This window comes from Pan paniscus, chromosome 19, assembly GCF_029289425.2.
Source record: "Pan paniscus chromosome 19, NHGRI_mPanPan1-v2.0_pri, whole genome shotgun sequence".
In the NCBI taxonomy this organism is placed as follows: domain Eukaryota; kingdom Metazoa; phylum Chordata; class Mammalia; order Primates; family Hominidae; genus Pan; species Pan paniscus.
This window is the reverse complement of record NC_073268.2, coordinates 65995833-66014383: the sequence shown is the minus strand read 5'-3', so window position 1 is coordinate 66014383 and position 18551 is coordinate 65995833. Positions and strand designations below refer to the sequence as shown.

Sequence of the window (18551 nt, the reverse complement as noted above, 5' to 3'; positions counted from 1 at the left end):
AGTGGAAAATGGCACTTAGTGAAAGAATGGGTAATACTGACTAATCATTGCTACGTATACTGATTAGCTGGAACCAAAGTGAGGCAGATCAAATTTGTGCCACCATCTAGAGAAGTTCAGAGTGAGCACTCCCTTGATCTTTATAGACAGCCTGTATCACAGGGAAAAACATTCCATAGCCACAAACCACATCCCTCAACAGTTTACTGCTAGGGAAAGCAAATCCCAAGTGCATTTACTATTAGTAGCAGATCGTGTGCATCATTTTCATATATAAATGAGAGCCCCCAGATGAAACAGACTTGAGCAGAGAACATGCTTTATTGAGGAGTAGATATAGAAGAGCACATTCTACCACATGTGGGGAAGGGTTTAGCTTCTGTAAAAGGCCTTTATCCCTTAAGAAAACCCCTAGTGAAGTTGCTTTTTGATAAATTTTAACAGTGACACTGAAACTGGAGGGGAGCTGCCACTGAACATGCTTAAAATTAGCTCCCCCAACCCACAGTGAATATAAGTAGTGTACAGAGATGACAAGAGAAAGGCACAAATGACCGGAGTCAGGGATTGTGGTGAGGGCTCCACATGAAGACAGCATGTTGGAGGAGACCAAGTTGGGAAGGGTGACATGTCATACATCAAAAGTTGCCCCAAGATAGCAGGTTATAATGGGCTAGAGAGAAATTAGAGGGAACATCTCTTCCTTCACTTGAACAACACCAAAAATAGAAGACCAGAGAATAGAAGGATGGTGACAAATCCCAAAAAGGAAATGGAGGAGGAGTTCGTGGAAGGGCAGAAGCACTTTAATCCTAGAGGGAGGGTGAGGCACTGTTGAAAAGAGAAGCAAACTTTGGCAGGGGTGGCCATTCTGCCTTGCTGAGTCATGGGCTGAGATACGGAAGTCACTTTCAATCATTTTCTACTTCTCCCAGGGCATTCAGACAAAATCAGTGCAAGGTATATGGAAGTACAGATGTACTGTATCAGACTAGTGGAGGTGAAAAGGTTTCTGCAGTATAATTAACCAGTTAATATGCAGCATGAAAGGGAAAAGTGGACATTACTTTGGCACCTGCAAATGTAAAAAGTGGGAGTAAAGAGAGAAGGAAATATTTACTAGTGAGTACTTTACAGTGAGGCAAAAAGTAGTATCCGTTCCCTTTCACCAAGACGCTGCCCACTGCCCACTGCCCACAGGTGAACTCAAATCAAACCCAGAACCACCACCCCTTCATTCTTCTCTCCATCTCATTCAGATCAATTATATGCTATTACCATGACTAGTCCCTGGGAAACTCTTCAAAAGTATTTGGCTCTGGTTAGCCCAATACAGATCAAAAAGAGGTCTCTTAATCAAAATGAAGGCAAGAAATTTAAAGCAAGATGGAACCCAAAGTGAATGGACCCCCTGCCAATCCACACACACTCACGAGTGCCACCTTTTCCCTGCCCCTCCATAGAACACACATATAAGGAGTAACTGGAAAGGTCCTGGTGGTGGCAGCCATATTTGGAGGTCTGGTGACCAGGTGGCAAGCACTAGTACCACGCTTAGAAGACACAACACAACCTCATGGGGCGAGAGGACATGAGGAGAGAACCAGTGACTGGACAGGTACAGTACCATAACAGAACTCCTTGGGTCAGTGCTGAGAGACCTGCACTCAAGTCTAATACAGATCCCATCCAGGCAACCTCACTGAGGCCGAAACAACAGTTCCTCAGAACCAGCGTCTGCAGTGTACACAAAGGTCGGAGCCAGGACAGTCCTGAGGGGGATGGCCTTCCCAAAGGATACTGTACTTGCCAATCACAAGAGCAACAGAAATGACAGACAGATCCCTAGGGTACGGATTCCTACTGCTGGGGTTCGCTGGCTCGGAATGACAGGTCACTTTAAGTGCCCTTGGGAGGGGTCCATTTTAAGCAGCTGGGATCCATGGTTTTATTGGAGTTGGACCTTTTGGCCTCTTTGGCTATCCACTCATCAATCAGGTCCTGAGGGAGAACAATGGGAAAAAGGATTACATACTTTCAACTCAAGTGCCTTTACATAGATTCCAAAATAACTAACCACCAAGAAGGAATTGCCAAAGGTTTAACAACATATTAGGGTATCAAAAAAAATACTATATTTTGACTTATAAACTGCTTTCCTATCTAATCCATTCTTCCTACTTTACCCTCAGTGAGAAATGAAAATCATCGCTCACCGACCTTTATTGTATATATGAAATAATTTAAAAAATTAGAAGTGAGTTTGAGTTGAGACAGCATTTGTGAAGATTCCTCTACAGATGGGCAATTTCCTCCCACCTAAGAAAAACATCAAATGACAGAAATGCTGTACAACATAAAGCTGCTTAACTGGAGCTGCTTAACTTGTGTCATCCAAATTTGAGACAGGAGCTTATCAAAACCTTCTGATAAGGATAAGGCAACACAGGCATCACTGCCAGCTACAGAAATGAGACCCAGTAAAAGTGGCGTGTAGCCCAACTCCTTTAAGGGAAGGTTCTCGAGTCTTAAGGCCCGTACTTTGCTCTGCTAAGTCTTGAAGGACATCCAGCAATGAGCAAGCCCCTGATGAGAACCTTACCTGTCTCTTTAAAACTAGGTGTTTTCCCTTCCAGTACTTGAGCATCTGAAGGGCTTGCAGAGTGCTGACAATGTCCACAGGATTCACAGCCGTCTCCTGACTGATTTCTGAAACAGAAGAGGTACTGACAACCTGGCCAAAGTGCAGGTTCCCACCCCTTTGCCCCCAACCAAGGTCTACTTTCCCTTAAAGGAAATCCAAATGGACAGAATCTTCTATACTCAACCCAATCTGTTCAGAAGGAGTTTACAAAGTATTCATTTGACCAGTCCAAATAACTACAAAAGGAGATTACAGCAAGAAGCTACTCTTGGCCCCTTAGAAATCAGGATCAAATATAGATCAAACTAAATTGTTCCACCCTTGCATAAATACACAGGGATGTCTTTCTCAGAAAGATGAACCAAACGATCTGAAGTTTTGCTTCTTGACTTTTATAAGAATTAAAGTGTTGGCAACTCTGGATTTGAGAAGCCAATTAATAACCATTCCCAGGGGCCAAATGCTTTGGATTCCTAGGCAACTTTAGTGAGGGTCTCCGCAGTGGTCCATATTCAGTGGGCCTTCCGTTCTCACATTCAGGGGAAACACAATACCCAGTAGAGTTAACTTCCTGGGTAACAATCAACCATTCCAAGGAGTCAAAAACCAACCTTTGATAGAAATCTCTTTGCCTTGGAAATTATGCAGGTAGCGGAGAAGTACTTCTTTCCAGTAACTGCGATAGCTTATAAGCCCCAGATCTGAGAGTGGACGTTCTGGGGAGCCAACTTTTTCTTCGACTTTGGAAAGCAAATAACCTGCCAGGGAACAAATACAGACTTTTTCTAGCAACACTCGATCTTATCCTAATAGCAAAAAACTGTGTGCCAACATGGAAGAAGGTTTAAGAAGCACAGTCCACTCCATTAGGATTTAGTCATTCAATGGAATACTGTGTGGTTAACTATAGTATACTGCCTTTGTATAAACAAAAGGGGAAGAATGTGTATTTGCATTTACATGACACAGGAGTCCCCTCTTATTCACAGGGAATGTGTTCCAAAACTCCCAGTGGAGGCCCAAAACTGTGGGTAGTACCAAATCCTATATATACTATGTATTTTCCTATCAACACATATCTATGCTACAGTTTAACTTATAAATTAAGAACAGGAAGAGAGTAATAGTAAAACAGAACAATTATAACAATATACTGTAATAAAAGTTATGTGAAGGTTGTCTGTCTCTCAAAATATCTTATTGTACTGTACTCACCTATTTTTGGACCGTAGTTGACTACAGGTAATTGAAACTGCAGAAAGTGAAATGGCAGATAAGGAGGGCACTACTGTAATAGGCACTAAAAGAACTCTGGAAGGCTTCACTATTAATCATTTTGATAATGAATCTCTGTAGGTGTGTGTTGGAAACAAGGGAGATGAGAAACAAAAATGTGAAGCCACTTCACTACCTAGTTTTTAAGTATTTTTTAAATCTTTGAATGGTAAGAACAGATTAGCTCAGTACCACCTATGAGATAGTGCAGGGTGTAAAAAACCCAAATGATGAAGCCTCTAGTTGTAAAGTCTAAACACCTAACATTCAATTTATACAAAATATATAAAACAACACTATGGAGATGCAGTCTGCAAAGTTCATAATCTGGGGAACCCTTTTAGACAACTAACCTGCTTTCTTCAACAAAAACACAGCAAGAAAAAAATGATGGGAGTGGAAAGTTTCAGACTAAAAGTGAATTATGAGCCATATTTCTCAATCCCACTATCAATTCTACCTGGATCTGAGTATTAAAAAAATAAAAATAAAAAAAAGAACAAAATCACACCAGGGAAATTTGAATATCACAATTTATGACATGAAGGACTTTTTTTTTTTAAGGTGTAATAGACCTTATCTTTTAGAGATACCAAAATAATGGCAAGTGAAAATGTAGGTAAAACAAGATTAGCCCCCCAAAAAACGGTAATTACTGAAGCTGGGTGATGGGTATAGAAGCGTTTATTATACTTTTGTTAATGCTTAAAAATTTCTATAAAATCAAGTTTATAAGAACAGTGTTACCTATTCAAAGATATATAGTTCCCCTCTTATGTCACTTCCCAGCTCATCTCTTCTCAGGTGACTTAAAAATGAAAGAAGGTGGCCGGGCAAGGTGGCTCACGCCTGTAATTCCAGCACTCTGGGAGGCTGAGGTGGGCGGATCACCTGAGCTCGGGAGTTCGAGACCAGCCTGAACAACATGGAGAAACTCCGTCTCCACTAAAAAAATACAAAATTAGCTGGGCGTGGTGGCACATGCCTGTAATCCCAGCTACTCGGGAGGCTGAGGCAGTAGAATTGCCTGAACCCAGGAGACGGAGGTTGCAGTGAGCCAACATCGGGCCATTGTGCTCCAGCCTGGGCAACAAGAGCAAAATTCCGTCTCAAAAAAAAGAAAGAAAGAAAGAAAGAAGGCTTGGAAGGCTAATTCTAGGAATTCCAATTTTGATTACAATATACCCTGTCCTATAACAGTGGACATCAAATATAGAATAACACACAGTAGAGTCTTGTTATTCACAGCAGTTATGTTTTATAAAGTCACTGAGAACCTGAATTAGTGAATATTGAACCACTACTCCTAGGGGAAATACAGGGAGGGTTAGGTTCCTGCAAGCCTCTGGTCACATATTGGTCAACCATCAATACATAAACTTATTTTATGTTTCTGTTTAAAAATGCCTTAATATACACTGTTGATATCATTAACATTGAACTCACTGCCAGCAACTCTCTAATTCACCTGAAGAAAGCTACCTAACCCCTGTAAGGTACCCCAGGTATTCCTGAGATTAGGAACACCAGACACATCAGTACTACTCATAGGGGCCATTTAAAATCAACAGAAGGCCAAAACCGTGTGGTGGCATTCCCAGACTGAAAATGAACTTGTTTACAGTGTAAGAGCTGAAAACTCTGAAGTCAGCTGGGAATGTGTGCATCCATGACTCTTACTTTTTGCTGCTCTGTGCATGTTCACGAATGACCACAAAAATGTTAAGACTGATTTTGGGGTTACAAATAAAATTTAGTGAGTAAGCAAATTCACAAAGACAGAATCCACAATTAATGACGGCAGAGTATATTATGCACAGGGTCCATTGGGTACATGGATTACCTCTAGACAAGTCCCTACAAAAGTGAAATCCCTAGCATCAAGGACCAGATTTTAAGCCTCATGCATGTATGTGCTGTTTAAAAGTCTCAAACTGGGATAATCCTAAAGAGCTTACTTTATCATCCTCTGTACCTCCTACTCATTAAGGAGGAGTCCTGTACTCCTTCAATGTTCAATGTGTATTAGGCAGAATGACAATGTTCAGGTTTTTCCTACTTGTTCATTCATTTACTAAATATCCATGTACCTTCACTATATTCCAGGAATTGCAGAGACCACAGGACAAAAAGACAAACAATATTCACATGGTCCCTGCCTTGTGGAACTAATGACTTAGCAGTTTCACTTACTGAAATCAATAAGCATCTTGCCATAGCCCTGTCTCATGTACTGAGGCATAGTAAGGATACAGGAGACGTTGTAGTTGAGGAATGAATTCTTTTCCTGAAATCAAGAGCAAACAGATGAACACGTCATGAGGATTTGAAACCAAAGGTTTCAGCACTTCCACAGATGCAAAATAAGGCTGCTTGCAAAACATCTGGCTAACCAGTCCCAAGGAGTGGCTGCCAGGCTCACAGCTGTTATAACCACACCCTTTATCATGGCCAAAGCCATTAATCATCCCAGGATTTCCCTAGTTGAGACCTCCAGTGTCATTTTAAGGAGGCTGACTCTGGGCTCCTGACAGCCACAGAGCAGGGCAAGAAGTTTAAGACTGCTGACTCAGTATATAGAAGCCCACTTCAAATGCAATTTTTGAAAAGGAGCTGCCTACTGGAAGAGAAGGGAAGGAAACACCACTGTAAGTCCCCATTCTGCAAAGGGGTTTAAAAAAAAAATCACATTGAATCAAATCAAAATGTGTGATTCCACTTGTAGGAAACGTCCAAAATAGGGAAATTTATAGAGAAAGAACTGAGAGGGATTGAGTAGAAATAGGAGTGATTGCTATCAATTTCTTTTCAGGATAATGCAAACTGGGTTGATTGCACAACTCTGTGAATACACTATAAACCACTAAATTGTACCCTTTCAGTGCGTGAATTTATGGTATATGAATTATATTTCAATAAAGTTGTTATACTAAAAGTCATAAACTTTTATGACTTGGGCTGGGCGCAATGGCTCACACCTGTAATCCCAGCACTTTAGGAGGCTAAGGCGAGTGGATTACTTGAGGTCAGGAGTTCGAGACCAGCCTGGCCAACATGGTAAAACACCATCTCTACTAAAATCACACAAAAAATTAGCTGGGCGTGGTGGCAGGTGCCTGTTATCCCAGCTACTCAGGAGGCTGAGGCAGGAGGGTCACTTGAACCTGGGAGGCAGAGGGTGCAGTGAGTCAAGATCATACCTCTGTACTCCAGCCTGGGCAACAGAGTGAGACTCTGTCAAAAAAAAAAAAAAAATCTGGCCTTGGGTCTTTAAAAGGCGCAGTAGTGTTATCACTGAAGGCACTGTGCTAGAAGGAGCCCAGCTAAACAATCAGGCAAAAAGAGTATATTCCTGGTTTTAAGCTAATAACATAGAGGCAGGCAAAGCCAGCAGAATTGGTTTGACTACAAGATGTGGGCTTGTGGGTTACTAGGGAGGGCTCTGACCAGTTATTAATAGGCAGCTCCAGTCCACAATTCTAGAAATGAATGAACCAGAAGCTTTTAATTAAAACTGCATTTTCATTAAACAATCTTTGATACATGGGTTTGCCTTTTTTTTTTTTTTTTAATTTAAGGAAGGGGTGTCATCATTGCCCAGAGTACAGCTTCTTCCTGTCAGTGATTTGAGCCCCCAACTGCGAACATGGATCACCCTGCTCTGGCCATTGGCTTCTTAATCTCCAGATCCTGCTTACCTTGGAAAAATATCCAATCAGGTGACAGCCAGTGTTGTCCGCCTCTGTCATAACATAGAACAGGAAGGGCTCCACATCATAATATAATGTCTTGTGGTCCAGAAAAAGTTTGGCCAACAGGCACAGGTTCTGGCAGTAGATCTGGAAGCAGAGAAACAGAGTTCATGTGTGGGCCACTGATTCCTAAACAGATAAAGGCCTAAAATTCACAAACATACCATAATTATTAATGAAACACATTGTGTATTTTGACAAGAGAAGAGTTCTATGTCCTTCACAAGGTGTGATGGAGAAAAAACACATGCCTTCTGAAACCTGGGAATATACAACATTTCAACTCCTTTCTAAAGTCACCACTTTTTACCTTGTTTTTCTTGCCATCCACTTCAAACACAGAGATTGAACCTTTGCGATATATCTCATCACCAGGTGGGTGTTTCCACACACATTTGGCCTGCAAGACAATGAAATTCACATCAGGGAACCAAAGCCTCCCAACAAGACTGCTCCTCAAAAAGGAAAAGGAATGACAGGTCAAATGTGGTTAACTGAGCTACCGGACAGTTGGACAAGCTGAGAACATACAGCAAAACAGAGATTTTTTTCCATAAAACAAAGGCTTCCAAAGTCATTTGAATATATTTATGACACTTTTATAGCAATCTGGAACAAGTATTCTGGATTACATTCTGGCACTACTTTAGCCCAGGAGATTAAAATCACCCACTACATAAAGGCCAAATAAATAACAATACGCTTGCTTATTACCAAATGCCTCAAGCCAACAGGAAATTCTTAAGCAGCTTATTTCCAGCAGCTTAGGGTGGCTAAGTACTTTACTCTCACCTTTACCCATAACTTCTCATTACCACCTAACCATGATGGCCTTCTTTGTTCAGATTAGAAAACCCACTCACAATGATAAAAACCATGTACCACTACCTGTCTGCCCTTCTCCCCTGCAAGTGCATTCCCTTTGTTATATAAGGAAATTAAGAGAAAGTCCTGTGGCAAAAAAAGGAAAAAAAAAAAAAAAAAAAAAGGCAAGCAGCCTAGCTGAGCAGCAGGAAGCTAGGGTCACTTGGCCACAAGGGAGCACAAAGTACCCCCTTTTCCTCACCCTCAAGTGCTTACTGTTTTAATGCAGCCAGCCAGCCAGCCATCTGCTGTTAGGTGAATTCTTTAAAAGGTTTACATTTTAAAATGTTTAAGGCCTGATGCGGTGGCTCACGCCTGTAATCCCAGCACTTTGGGAGGCTGAGGTGGGCAGATCACCTGAGGTCAGGAGTTTGACAGCAGCCTGGCCAACATGGTGAAACCCCGTCTCTACTAAAAATACAAATATTAGCCAGGTGTGGTGGCGGGGGCCTGTAATCCCAGCTACTCTGGAGGCTGAGGCAGAAGAATCCGGGAGGTGGAGGCTGCAGTGAGCCGACATTGCACCACTGCACTCCAGCCTAAGTGACAGAGCAAGACTCTGTCTCAAAAAAAAAAAAAGAAAAAAGTGTTTAAAAAGTATAGACGTATAAAAAAAAATTTTTTTTTTTTGAGATAGGGTGTCACTCTGTCACCCAGGCTGAAATAGCACGATCATAGCTCACTGCAGCCTCGAACTCCTGGGCTCAAAAGATCCTCCCATGTAGCTAAGATTATAGGCGCATGGCGCCATGCCTGGTTAGTTAATTTTTCAAAAGGGTTTTGAAGCAACAGAGTCTTACTATTTTACCCAGGCTGGTCTCAAATTCCTGGCCTCAAGCAATCCTCCCACTTCAGCCTCCCAAAGTGCTGGGATTACAGGTATGAGCCACTGCACCTGGCCCATGAAACACTTTCTATTAAGCAAATTTACTGCAACTCTTTTTGTCAACTCAAGAAGCATGTTCCAATTTGTCATATGTAAATCCAAATATTTATTAACTGGAATCCATCCAAGAAAATTCCATCTGTAGTTTGTTCCTATCTCTACCCCTTTACTCATGCTGGCTCTTCCCAACAATAACCAAACTCATGTAACAATTATTTGTTTAGAAACAGAAGCCAAGCCAAAGGAAGATCATTTCATTTCAGTGATCACACCTGAAGCAACGGGAATAAGAACAGGCATGGAATAAATTAGGTATTTCCTGAAATCTGATTTTTATATCATATAATATGGAAGATTTTCAAATATTCAGAATGTTTATTTGATTCTCAGTTTTATTCAGACTCTTTGTTTTCTCCTTCTATTACTATTTCTTGCCCTTTTGGCTGTTTCATTGGTTTGTGTCACTCAACAACCAGAAACGAAAAGGAAAAAAGGCATAAATGGTAAGCAGTTCACATCAATAAAAATACCTGCTTTCACACAGTAAAACCATTTTACTTTATCTCCACGGCCTGCCGTCTGTATCAGTGCCCCACCTTCTGACCCCATTATTTCCTGTGCACTGATATTTCTACCAATCGCCGCCCATCACCTCCCCTCCATGACTCTAGCCCTATGCAGTCAAGTGTGCCAGGGTCTGGAGAACCTGAGTCAAAGCAACAGTTCTGGGCCCTGAACTTACAGACCACATGCTCCTGAACTGGGAACATAAAAAAGCAGTTATCACCAACCAAACTGGGGAGAAGAGTATAATGACAGAAATCACAGGAAACCTGGGTCATAGATGCTCAACATATGGAAATCCTGGGAAATAAAAAAGGAAGGGGAAGGAAAAAGAGACACCCCAGAGGCCTTAGAGCCAAATTATATTGTGATTATGAGAACAAGGGCTTGGCACAGTGGCTCATGCCTGTAATCCCAGCACTTTGGGAAGCTGAGGTGGGTGGATCATGAGGTCAGGAGATCAAGACCATCCTGGTCAACATGGTGAAACCCTGTCTCTACTAAAAATACAAAAATCAGCCAGGTGTGGTGGTGTGCGACTGTAGTCCCAGGTACTCAGGAGGCTGAGGCAGGAGAATCGTTTGAATCTGGGAGGCGGAGGTTGCAGTGAGCCAAGATCGCGCCACTGCACTCCAGCCTGGTCAACAGAGCAAGACTCCCTCTCAAAAAAAAAAACAAGAAAAAGTCTTCTCTGCCTGAAAGGCTAATCTAATCTCTACTCCTTCCCCTGTTCCGCACCCTTGCTCCATGGCAGAAATTCCCCTGAAGACAAAGCTTATTCCGTAACAGAGGGGGGGAAAAATGGCTTTTTTTTTTGAAGCTGCAAAAAATCTAGCAAACCTATTTGTCAACAATAACAGATTCAACTCCTTATACCTGTTTTATTAGGAAAAAGAGGGGAAGGCACCAAAGGACCCATTCTGCTACTTTCATAATCTGTCACAGGCTGATCACTATTAAATATTAATAAGTACCCATTCAACATATACTTCTTGGGCATCAGTTGTCCACACTAGTTGCTAGGGATATGAAGGTGAGCCATGCTGTCTCTGCTGTGCCTAATGAAATCTGTATTTTCATCTAGTTTGGGACACACAAAACCTTTGGGCAGAGGTAATTCATATTCCAAGGAGGAAATGAAGAGCAGTAGGCAGCAAGAACAAAAGACAAGAAGATGTACATGACAGGATGTGGGTAAGGGCCCTCAGCTGCTTTGGGTGGCACCCAGCACAAGCCATACCTCAGGCTCTACACCCCGCCTTAAGCTGTGGCCTGTCATTTCCTATGCCTTCATCCCACTGCTGAGGACCACTGAGAAGGTGCCTGAACAGATGCCATCGCTATGGCAAAATCTAGAGATCCTACAGCTTATTGCCATCATGGTCAAGGCAGAGGAACCCAAGACAACTCACCATGTGCCGGCGGAGTATCGTTTGGCTCTTCATATATTTTAAACAGAATTCACACATATAGAGACGTCCCAGCCGTGCATATTCTTCAGGATATGGAGAATGGTACCAGGTATCAAGCTCATAGCGGCCAAAAGCAATTGTTTTAATCATGTTGCTTCCCTCTGTGATTTGGCCTTGCAGCCTTAACTTCTCCTATTGCCAAGAAATCAAAAGTCAAAGGAGGATCAGAATTTATTATCTTTGCTTTTAGACAGGGCACAGTGGCTCCTGTAATCCCACCACTTTGGGAGGCTGAGGCAGGCAGGTCACTTAAGGCCAGGAGTTCGAGACCAGCCTGGCCGAAATGGCAAAACCCCATCTCTACTAAAAATACAACAATTAGCAAGGTGTGGTGGCAAACAATTGTAATCCCAGCTACTTGGGAGGCTGAGGCAGAAGAATCGCTTGAACCCAAGAGGCAGAGGCTGCAGTGAACCGAGATCGCACTACTGCACTCCAGCCTGGGAGACAGAGCGAAACTCCTTTTTAAAAAAATAAATATTATCTTTGTTTTTAAAAGTGTGTGTGCATGCCACCACGCTAGGCTATGAAAAAAATCAGACAGATTTGGCTTCTATCCATGAGAATTTACACTAAAGAGAGCTACATGAAAAATCACACAGGTGTACAGAAAACTTACTACCCATACTGCCCAGAGCACAGGTCTCAAAAGAGAGGTTTCTCTGCTACCTCCCACATTCTGGGCCTCACCAGAATGATACCTTGGAAACTTCATTTTTATCAGCCTAGACCAAACTGAATTATAAAGAAAATCATCACAGATACAAACTCCCCACCCTTATAAAGTATTCTAAAACTAAACAAAAAACTTGATTTAGAATCTGCCTTACTTATCTGCAGAAGCTTTTATAAAGCTATATGAATCTCCGTGAAATATATCCACAATGGTCACTTAGAAAAAAAAATAGGCCCTTTAAAAAATATTTTTGAAATGTGCATGATAATTCTAGAATCTAAACTCTAGAAGGCAGAAAATATTTCTGGGATGGGTGTAGTGGCATGCCTGTAGTCCCAGCTACTCAGGAGGCTGACGTGGGAGAATCGCTTGAGCACTGAAGGTCGAGGCTGCAGTGAGTCATGATGGCACCACTGCACTCCAGTTTGGGCAACAGGGCAAAACCCTGTCTCAGAAAAAAAAAAAAATTCGGATATCCATCTCCATTCAGTGGCTCTGAGTTGGCTACAAAAGTATTATAATTTGTAAGCATAACCAGGTGTAAAGTTGTAAAAGGCTAGCCCAGGAAATGCTCCATGCCAGAATAGGATAGAGAAAACCAGCAGCAGTAACAGCCCATCCCAGCCAAGGGTAGCCAGCAAACCCTGCCTCTGCCAAGTTTTCAACAAGTCTAGTATTTGATACAATTTTTTTTTTAATACAAGGGGGAAGGGGGTGAAGACGAGATTCACTTTAAAACTGAGCTTCCCTGAACACATTTAATCTGTTATATCAGAGGTAAACTCAATCACCAGAATTTTCTTCAAGCAAAGTTGTTAAAAATTCTGCCTAGGACAGCAACTCAGTATAAACTAGCTCTAAATAAATATCAGAATGGAAAACCAATGTATCAAACTTGGCTGTGTCAAAGATTAATTCTAAAACATCTGACAACAGCCTTTTCCATTATTCCTCTTCACTGTTATTTTCATTCTTAGTGCAGAGGAAACCTAGCAAAAGGGGAGTTCCTGTTGGGATTAAGAAAACAACAGAGATGAGTCTCTCCTAGGCTACAGGTTCTCAGAATTGCAAATTGCCCAGCTGAGACAAAGGGGCGCCTATGGTTTTATCCAGCCTCATCAGCTCTAGCCAAACTGGTACTTCCGGGAGCCGAGGTGGAAAGCAGGGAATAAAAAAAGGAAGGGAGGAGGGGTGATTCATTTTAAATCTGAAAGGGAAGGCTAGTCTCCAAAAAGGGACAGCTGGGAGACAGGGAAAGAGATTCCAGAAGCAAGGTACATTTAATTCCCATCAAACTGATTTGCAATCATTTTTCCTGGCAACTCTAAGCACCTTTCACAAGTGGCCTTCAGTTTGGAGGTTTTAATACTCACCAAATCCTCTGAAGCCCGGGCTTGTGCTCTTCGGAAAAGATCCAAGTCATATTCGCTTGTCAGGTTTTCTAAAAGAGGTTCCCGTGTGTTCCCATAGGTCTGTCTGTGTTCCTAGGAAAATAACCAGAGCGTGATACTCTGATACTCTCTGCTTCTAAGAACTTTTTAATCTATTTCATTTCAATCCATGCAAACCACACAACCATAAGCTATTTATTTAGTGCCTACATACTAGGTGCTAGGGATTGAGCGCAAGACATACTACTTATCAGGTTAATGCCACAAGACTCCCACTACCCACCCCGGTGAATCTGGAGAGGAAATGCTCCCACACTTCCAGAAGGGAGCTTCATTCTTCTATCTCTGAAAAGATACACTTTGTGGATCAGAACGCTGTTCCTTCATGTAAAAATTTACATGACAGTACAAATAAATAAAGTACAACAAACCCAGAGACACTACAAATTCCCAGAATCCTGAGATTTGGAAGGAGCTTTGGTAGATACTCCCCGATTTAAGAACAAAACAAACAAAAACCAGATTTTCTAAGCCTTAGTGTCTAAGATTTTAGACTCAAAAGAAAATCTGCAGGAAGGGAGGGGCAGGGGCAGCTGGATGAAGCAGTCCTTTGTAACTTCTTTCACTTGAATTGCTCCAGCCACCATTATGCTGTCTGCAAAAGGCGTGCTACCCTCAAACTCCAGTCCACATACACAGAAAAATAGGCTGGACTCTCTAAAAATGACTTACTAAATATTAAGCAAGAATAAGACAGGTGAAAGCCATAGAAAATTAAAAGCATGAGAATAATCCAGTCTTAAATAATTCCCTAATCTTACCATGGCAGTCACTACAAGAATCCTTTCCAGGAAAGAGATTCTACAAAGGAAACTTCCCTTTTAAGCCTTTGATTTTAGCCCTTCCCACTCTGTTGTAGGCTCCACCTCCCATCCAGAGAATAGGAGATAATGGTAGTTAAGTGGAGTGGATGGCTTATCTCAGGAAAACATTATAGATTTCACACACATATTACCGTATGAAGAGACCATTCATCAGTATCTTTATCCCTATTAAAATTTCTTCCAGTTAATCTGATTCCATCTGCTGTGAATCTTTTTAAATTTGGACTCTATCATCTAAGATTTGGGTTCTACGCGGTAGTTATTTCTTCTATTTTGAGGAACACTGGAAAAAAAAAAAAGCTTGAAAAAAGTCCTAGCCAGCATTTTGATCAAGGAGGTTGGGTCCTAATAACCTATCCCAAATTACTAAAAAGCAGAGCAGATGTTTGTTAAGGTTAAAAATTTCAAGAACTTTTACTTCAGACACTCTTTCTGCCTGTATGATTTTAGGTAACTTACCTCTCTCAGTCTTAGTTTTCCTGTATATAAAATATGGGAAATTTCACCAATCATACTGGACTGTTAAAAGATCAAAGGAACGTCACAACCACAGTGCCTAGCACTAATCACTCAATATACGGTATCACTGTCTTATTACCCTTCTAACAAGTTTGCAGATAGAAACAGTGAACAAGACTGGGGCAAGCAAACAATCTGGTACCCTATAGCCCACTACTAAAGCCCTCACTGTACAAACCAACACAGTCTGGTGTAAAGGTCTAACTACAAATTCACCCCACAACCCATCTTACATTGGCCTATGTCCACGTATTCATAAAATTAGCATTTAAGACAGTGATGACTGTCAAAAAAGTAAATACAGGCCAGGTGTGGTGGCTCACACCTGTAATCCTAGCACCTTGGGAGGCCGAAGTGGGCAAATCACTTGAGGTCAGGAGTTTGAGACCAGCCTGGGCAACATGGTAAAACCCTGTCTCTACTAAAATTACGAAAATCAGCTGGGTGTGGTGGCCCACACCTATTATTCCAGCTACTCGGGAGGCTGAGGCAGGAGAATTGCTTGAACCCAGAACCCAGGAGGCAGAGGTTGCAGTGAGCTGTGATTGCACCACTGCTGCACTCCAGCCTGGGTGACAGAGTGAGACTCTGTCTCAAAAACTCCGCCTCAAAAAAAAAAAAAGTAAATACAGTCATCTCTTGATATCCCTGGGGGACCAGTTCCAGGAACGCCCCCACAACCTCCCTGCATATAACAAAATCCATGGATGCTCAAGTCTCGTATGTAAATGATGTCATATTTGCATATAACCTGGGCACATCCAGCAGTATACTTTAAGTCATCTCTAGATTACTTATAATGTGATGTCAATGCCATGTAAATAGCTGTTAACACTACTATTTCAGAAATAATGACAAGAAAAAGTCTGTACACATTCAGTACAAACCACATTTTTTTCCCGGAATATTTCCGATCCGTGGTTGGTTGAATCCACAGGAACAAAATCCATGGATACGAAGGGTCAACTATGCATAGTCTGGCATATTTTTGTCTTAGTGAAGCCATGCTCTGACTAAGTATTCACATGCCCTATGTTTAAGAATCTATCCCAATGGCTAAATAAGAAAACATTCCAATTCTATGAAAAAAACTAAAATGTCAGAAAAAATCTAAAAGAGCAGCCATAAAAAAGAATGAAATCATGTCCTTTGCAGCGACATGGATGCAACTGGAGGCCATTATCTTAAGCAAATTAACAAAAAAACAGAAAACCAAACACAGCATGTTCTCACTTATAAGTGGGAGCTAACCACTGGGTACAGAGGGACACAAAGAAGGGAACAATAAACACTGAGGATTCCAAGAGTGGGGAGGCGGACAAGGGTCGAAAAACTACCTATCACTATGTTCACTACTTGGGTGACAAGATAAGATCATTAGAAGCCTAAATCTGAGCATCACACAATAGATCTATGTAACAAACCTGCACATGTACACCCTTATCTAAAATTTAAAATAAATAAATTAAAAAAAAAAAAAAAAAAGGCCGGGTGCAGTGGCTCATGCCTATAATCCCAGCACTTCGGGAGGCCAAGGCGGGTGGATCACGAGGTCAGGAGTTCAAGACCAGCCTGGCCAACATGGTGAAACCCCATCTCTACTAAAAATACAAAAATTAGCCGGGTGTGGTGGTAGGCGCCTGTAATCCCAGCTACTTGGGAGGCTGAGGCAGAGAACTGCTTGAACCCAGGAGGCAGAGGTTACAGTGAGCCAAGATCGCACCACTGCACTCCAGCCTCCAGCCTTCAGCCTTGGGGACAGGGCAAGACTCTGTCTCAAAAAGAAAGAAAAAGAAAAAGACTGTGAAAGAACACACATCAAAATGTTAAGCAGTGGTTTGTATCTTGAAGGACAATTTTTTTTTATTGGAATGTTTCTTCTCTATATTTTTGGTATTTTCAGTAGTAAGCACGTATTAATACATTTATAATAAAATCTTTTCCTAAAAAAAGATGTTTAAGGCCGGGCATGGTGGCTCACGCCTGTAATCCCAACACTTTGGGAGGCCGAGGTGGGCAGATTACCTGAGGTCAGGAGTTCGAGACCAGCCTGGCCAACATGGTAAAACCCCATCTCTACCAAAAATACACAAATTAGCTGGGCGTGGTGGCACATGTCTGTAATCCTAGCTATTCGGGAGGCTGAGGCGGGAGAATTACTTGAGCCCAGGAGGCAGAGGTTGTAGTGAGCCGAGATTGTGCCACTGCACTCCAGCCTGGCCGACTGTCTCAAAAAAAAAAAAAAAAAAAAGATTTTTAAGCAAAAACACAGAATTCAAAGTGCTACATACAGTAAGAAGGTAATTATGTAAATAAGAGATTGTGAAAAAGCTAGGATATATCCAAAAACACTAACTGTGGCTATTTTTAGGTAGTAGGATTTGTTTTCTTCCATATACTTGGCTTAATCACTCTAAATTGTCTTACAAATATACATTACTTCTAAAGTTAGAAAAAAATGTTAAAATACTACAAGAAGGTCTATTACAGAATATTCACCCAATTAATACCTTTTAATCATGGAGGAAATCTATTTTTCCATTAAAATAAGCAGACTACTATTAAGCTTGAATATTTTTCTTCATACAGACATTTCCAGTGCCATGGCATGTGTTCTAGCGGGTAAATTTAACCCTTTAAGATGAAAGTAAAATTTATGAACAACCAGAGGATCAAATTTTTTAAAATTTAAATTCTAATTGTATTTCATTTTCCCAAGACCTCCTGTTTCCACTCTCAACAATTCAGTTTTGGGGGATGAAATAAACTCTAAGTGCCATAGAAGAGTCAATTGGTATTCACATGTGGAGAATACTAAACGGCAAATCTGAAAGGCAGAAGCTCAGAAAGCAAAAGGAATCAAATGTGATAGCAGGAGTTCATGCTCATTAAATATTTAACTTTCCCTCACCATATATTTCTCTTTCTGTTCTTTGCTCAGTCCAGAATTTCTTTTCTTCCTGAGTTCAGCCACTTTTTCCTTATATCGAAGCTGCCTCTCCGTTGGTGCCTAAAAGGAAAAAGGAGAAAACTGAGAGAAAACTCCTTATAAAGCTAAGCTTCAAAATGAAAGTGCCAAGGCCCGGCACGGTAGCTCACGCCTGTAATCTCAGCACTTTGGGAGGCCAAGGCAGGCAGACCACCTGAGATCAGGAGTTCAAGACCAGCCTGGACAACATGGTGAATCCTCATCTGTATTAAAAATACAAAAATTAGCCAGGCATGGTGGTGCACGCCTGTAATCCCAGCTACTCGGGAGGCTGAGGTGGGAGAATCACCTGAACCTGGGAGGCAGAGGTTGCAGTGAGCCAGTCATGCCACTGCACTCCAGCCTGGGAGACAGAGAGAGACTCTGGCACAAAAACAAACAAAAAAAAGAAGGTACCAAAACATTTAAAAAATTTTAAAGAGAAAAAAATGCCAGAAATTTTCTAGCCACACTGCAAATCATATGGCAATTTTATTTTATTCATTTGTATTATTTTTGAGGCAGGGTCTCGCTCTGTCGCCTAGGCTGAAATGCAGCGGCACGATCGTGGCTCACTGCAACCTCTACCTCCTGTGCTCAAACCATCCTCCTGCCTCAGTCTTCCATGTAACTGGGACTACAGGTGTACACCACCA

The 18551-nt window shown here is 41.6% G+C and overlaps 1 protein-coding gene across 2 annotated transcripts in view; it reads right to left on the bottom strand.

Annotated features, from left to right (window-relative positions):
* Nucleotides 1–302: 302 nt before the first annotated feature.
* The window catches only part of KAT7 (lysine acetyltransferase 7), a 40510-nt gene continuing 22261 nt past the window's right edge, over nucleotides 303–18551 (bottom strand). For both annotated transcript variants that reach the window (XM_003818036.5, XM_003818034.6), the window contains 9 exons: nucleotides 17839–17937; nucleotides 13507–13617; nucleotides 11398–11589; nucleotides 7982–8071; nucleotides 7618–7758; nucleotides 6113–6206; nucleotides 3256–3402; nucleotides 2603–2709; nucleotides 303–2001 (listed from right to left, as the gene is read on the bottom strand). In XM_003818036.5, coding sequence (XP_003818084.1) covers nucleotides 1900–2001; nucleotides 2603–2709; nucleotides 3256–3402; nucleotides 6113–6206; nucleotides 7618–7758; nucleotides 7982–8071; nucleotides 11398–11589; nucleotides 13507–13617; nucleotides 17839–17937 — 1083 coding nt within the window. In that variant the 3' untranslated portion in view covers nucleotides 303–1899. The remainder of the gene's footprint in view (nucleotides 2002–2602; nucleotides 2710–3255; nucleotides 3403–6112; nucleotides 6207–7617; nucleotides 7759–7981; nucleotides 8072–11397; nucleotides 11590–13506; nucleotides 13618–17838; nucleotides 17938–18551) is intronic.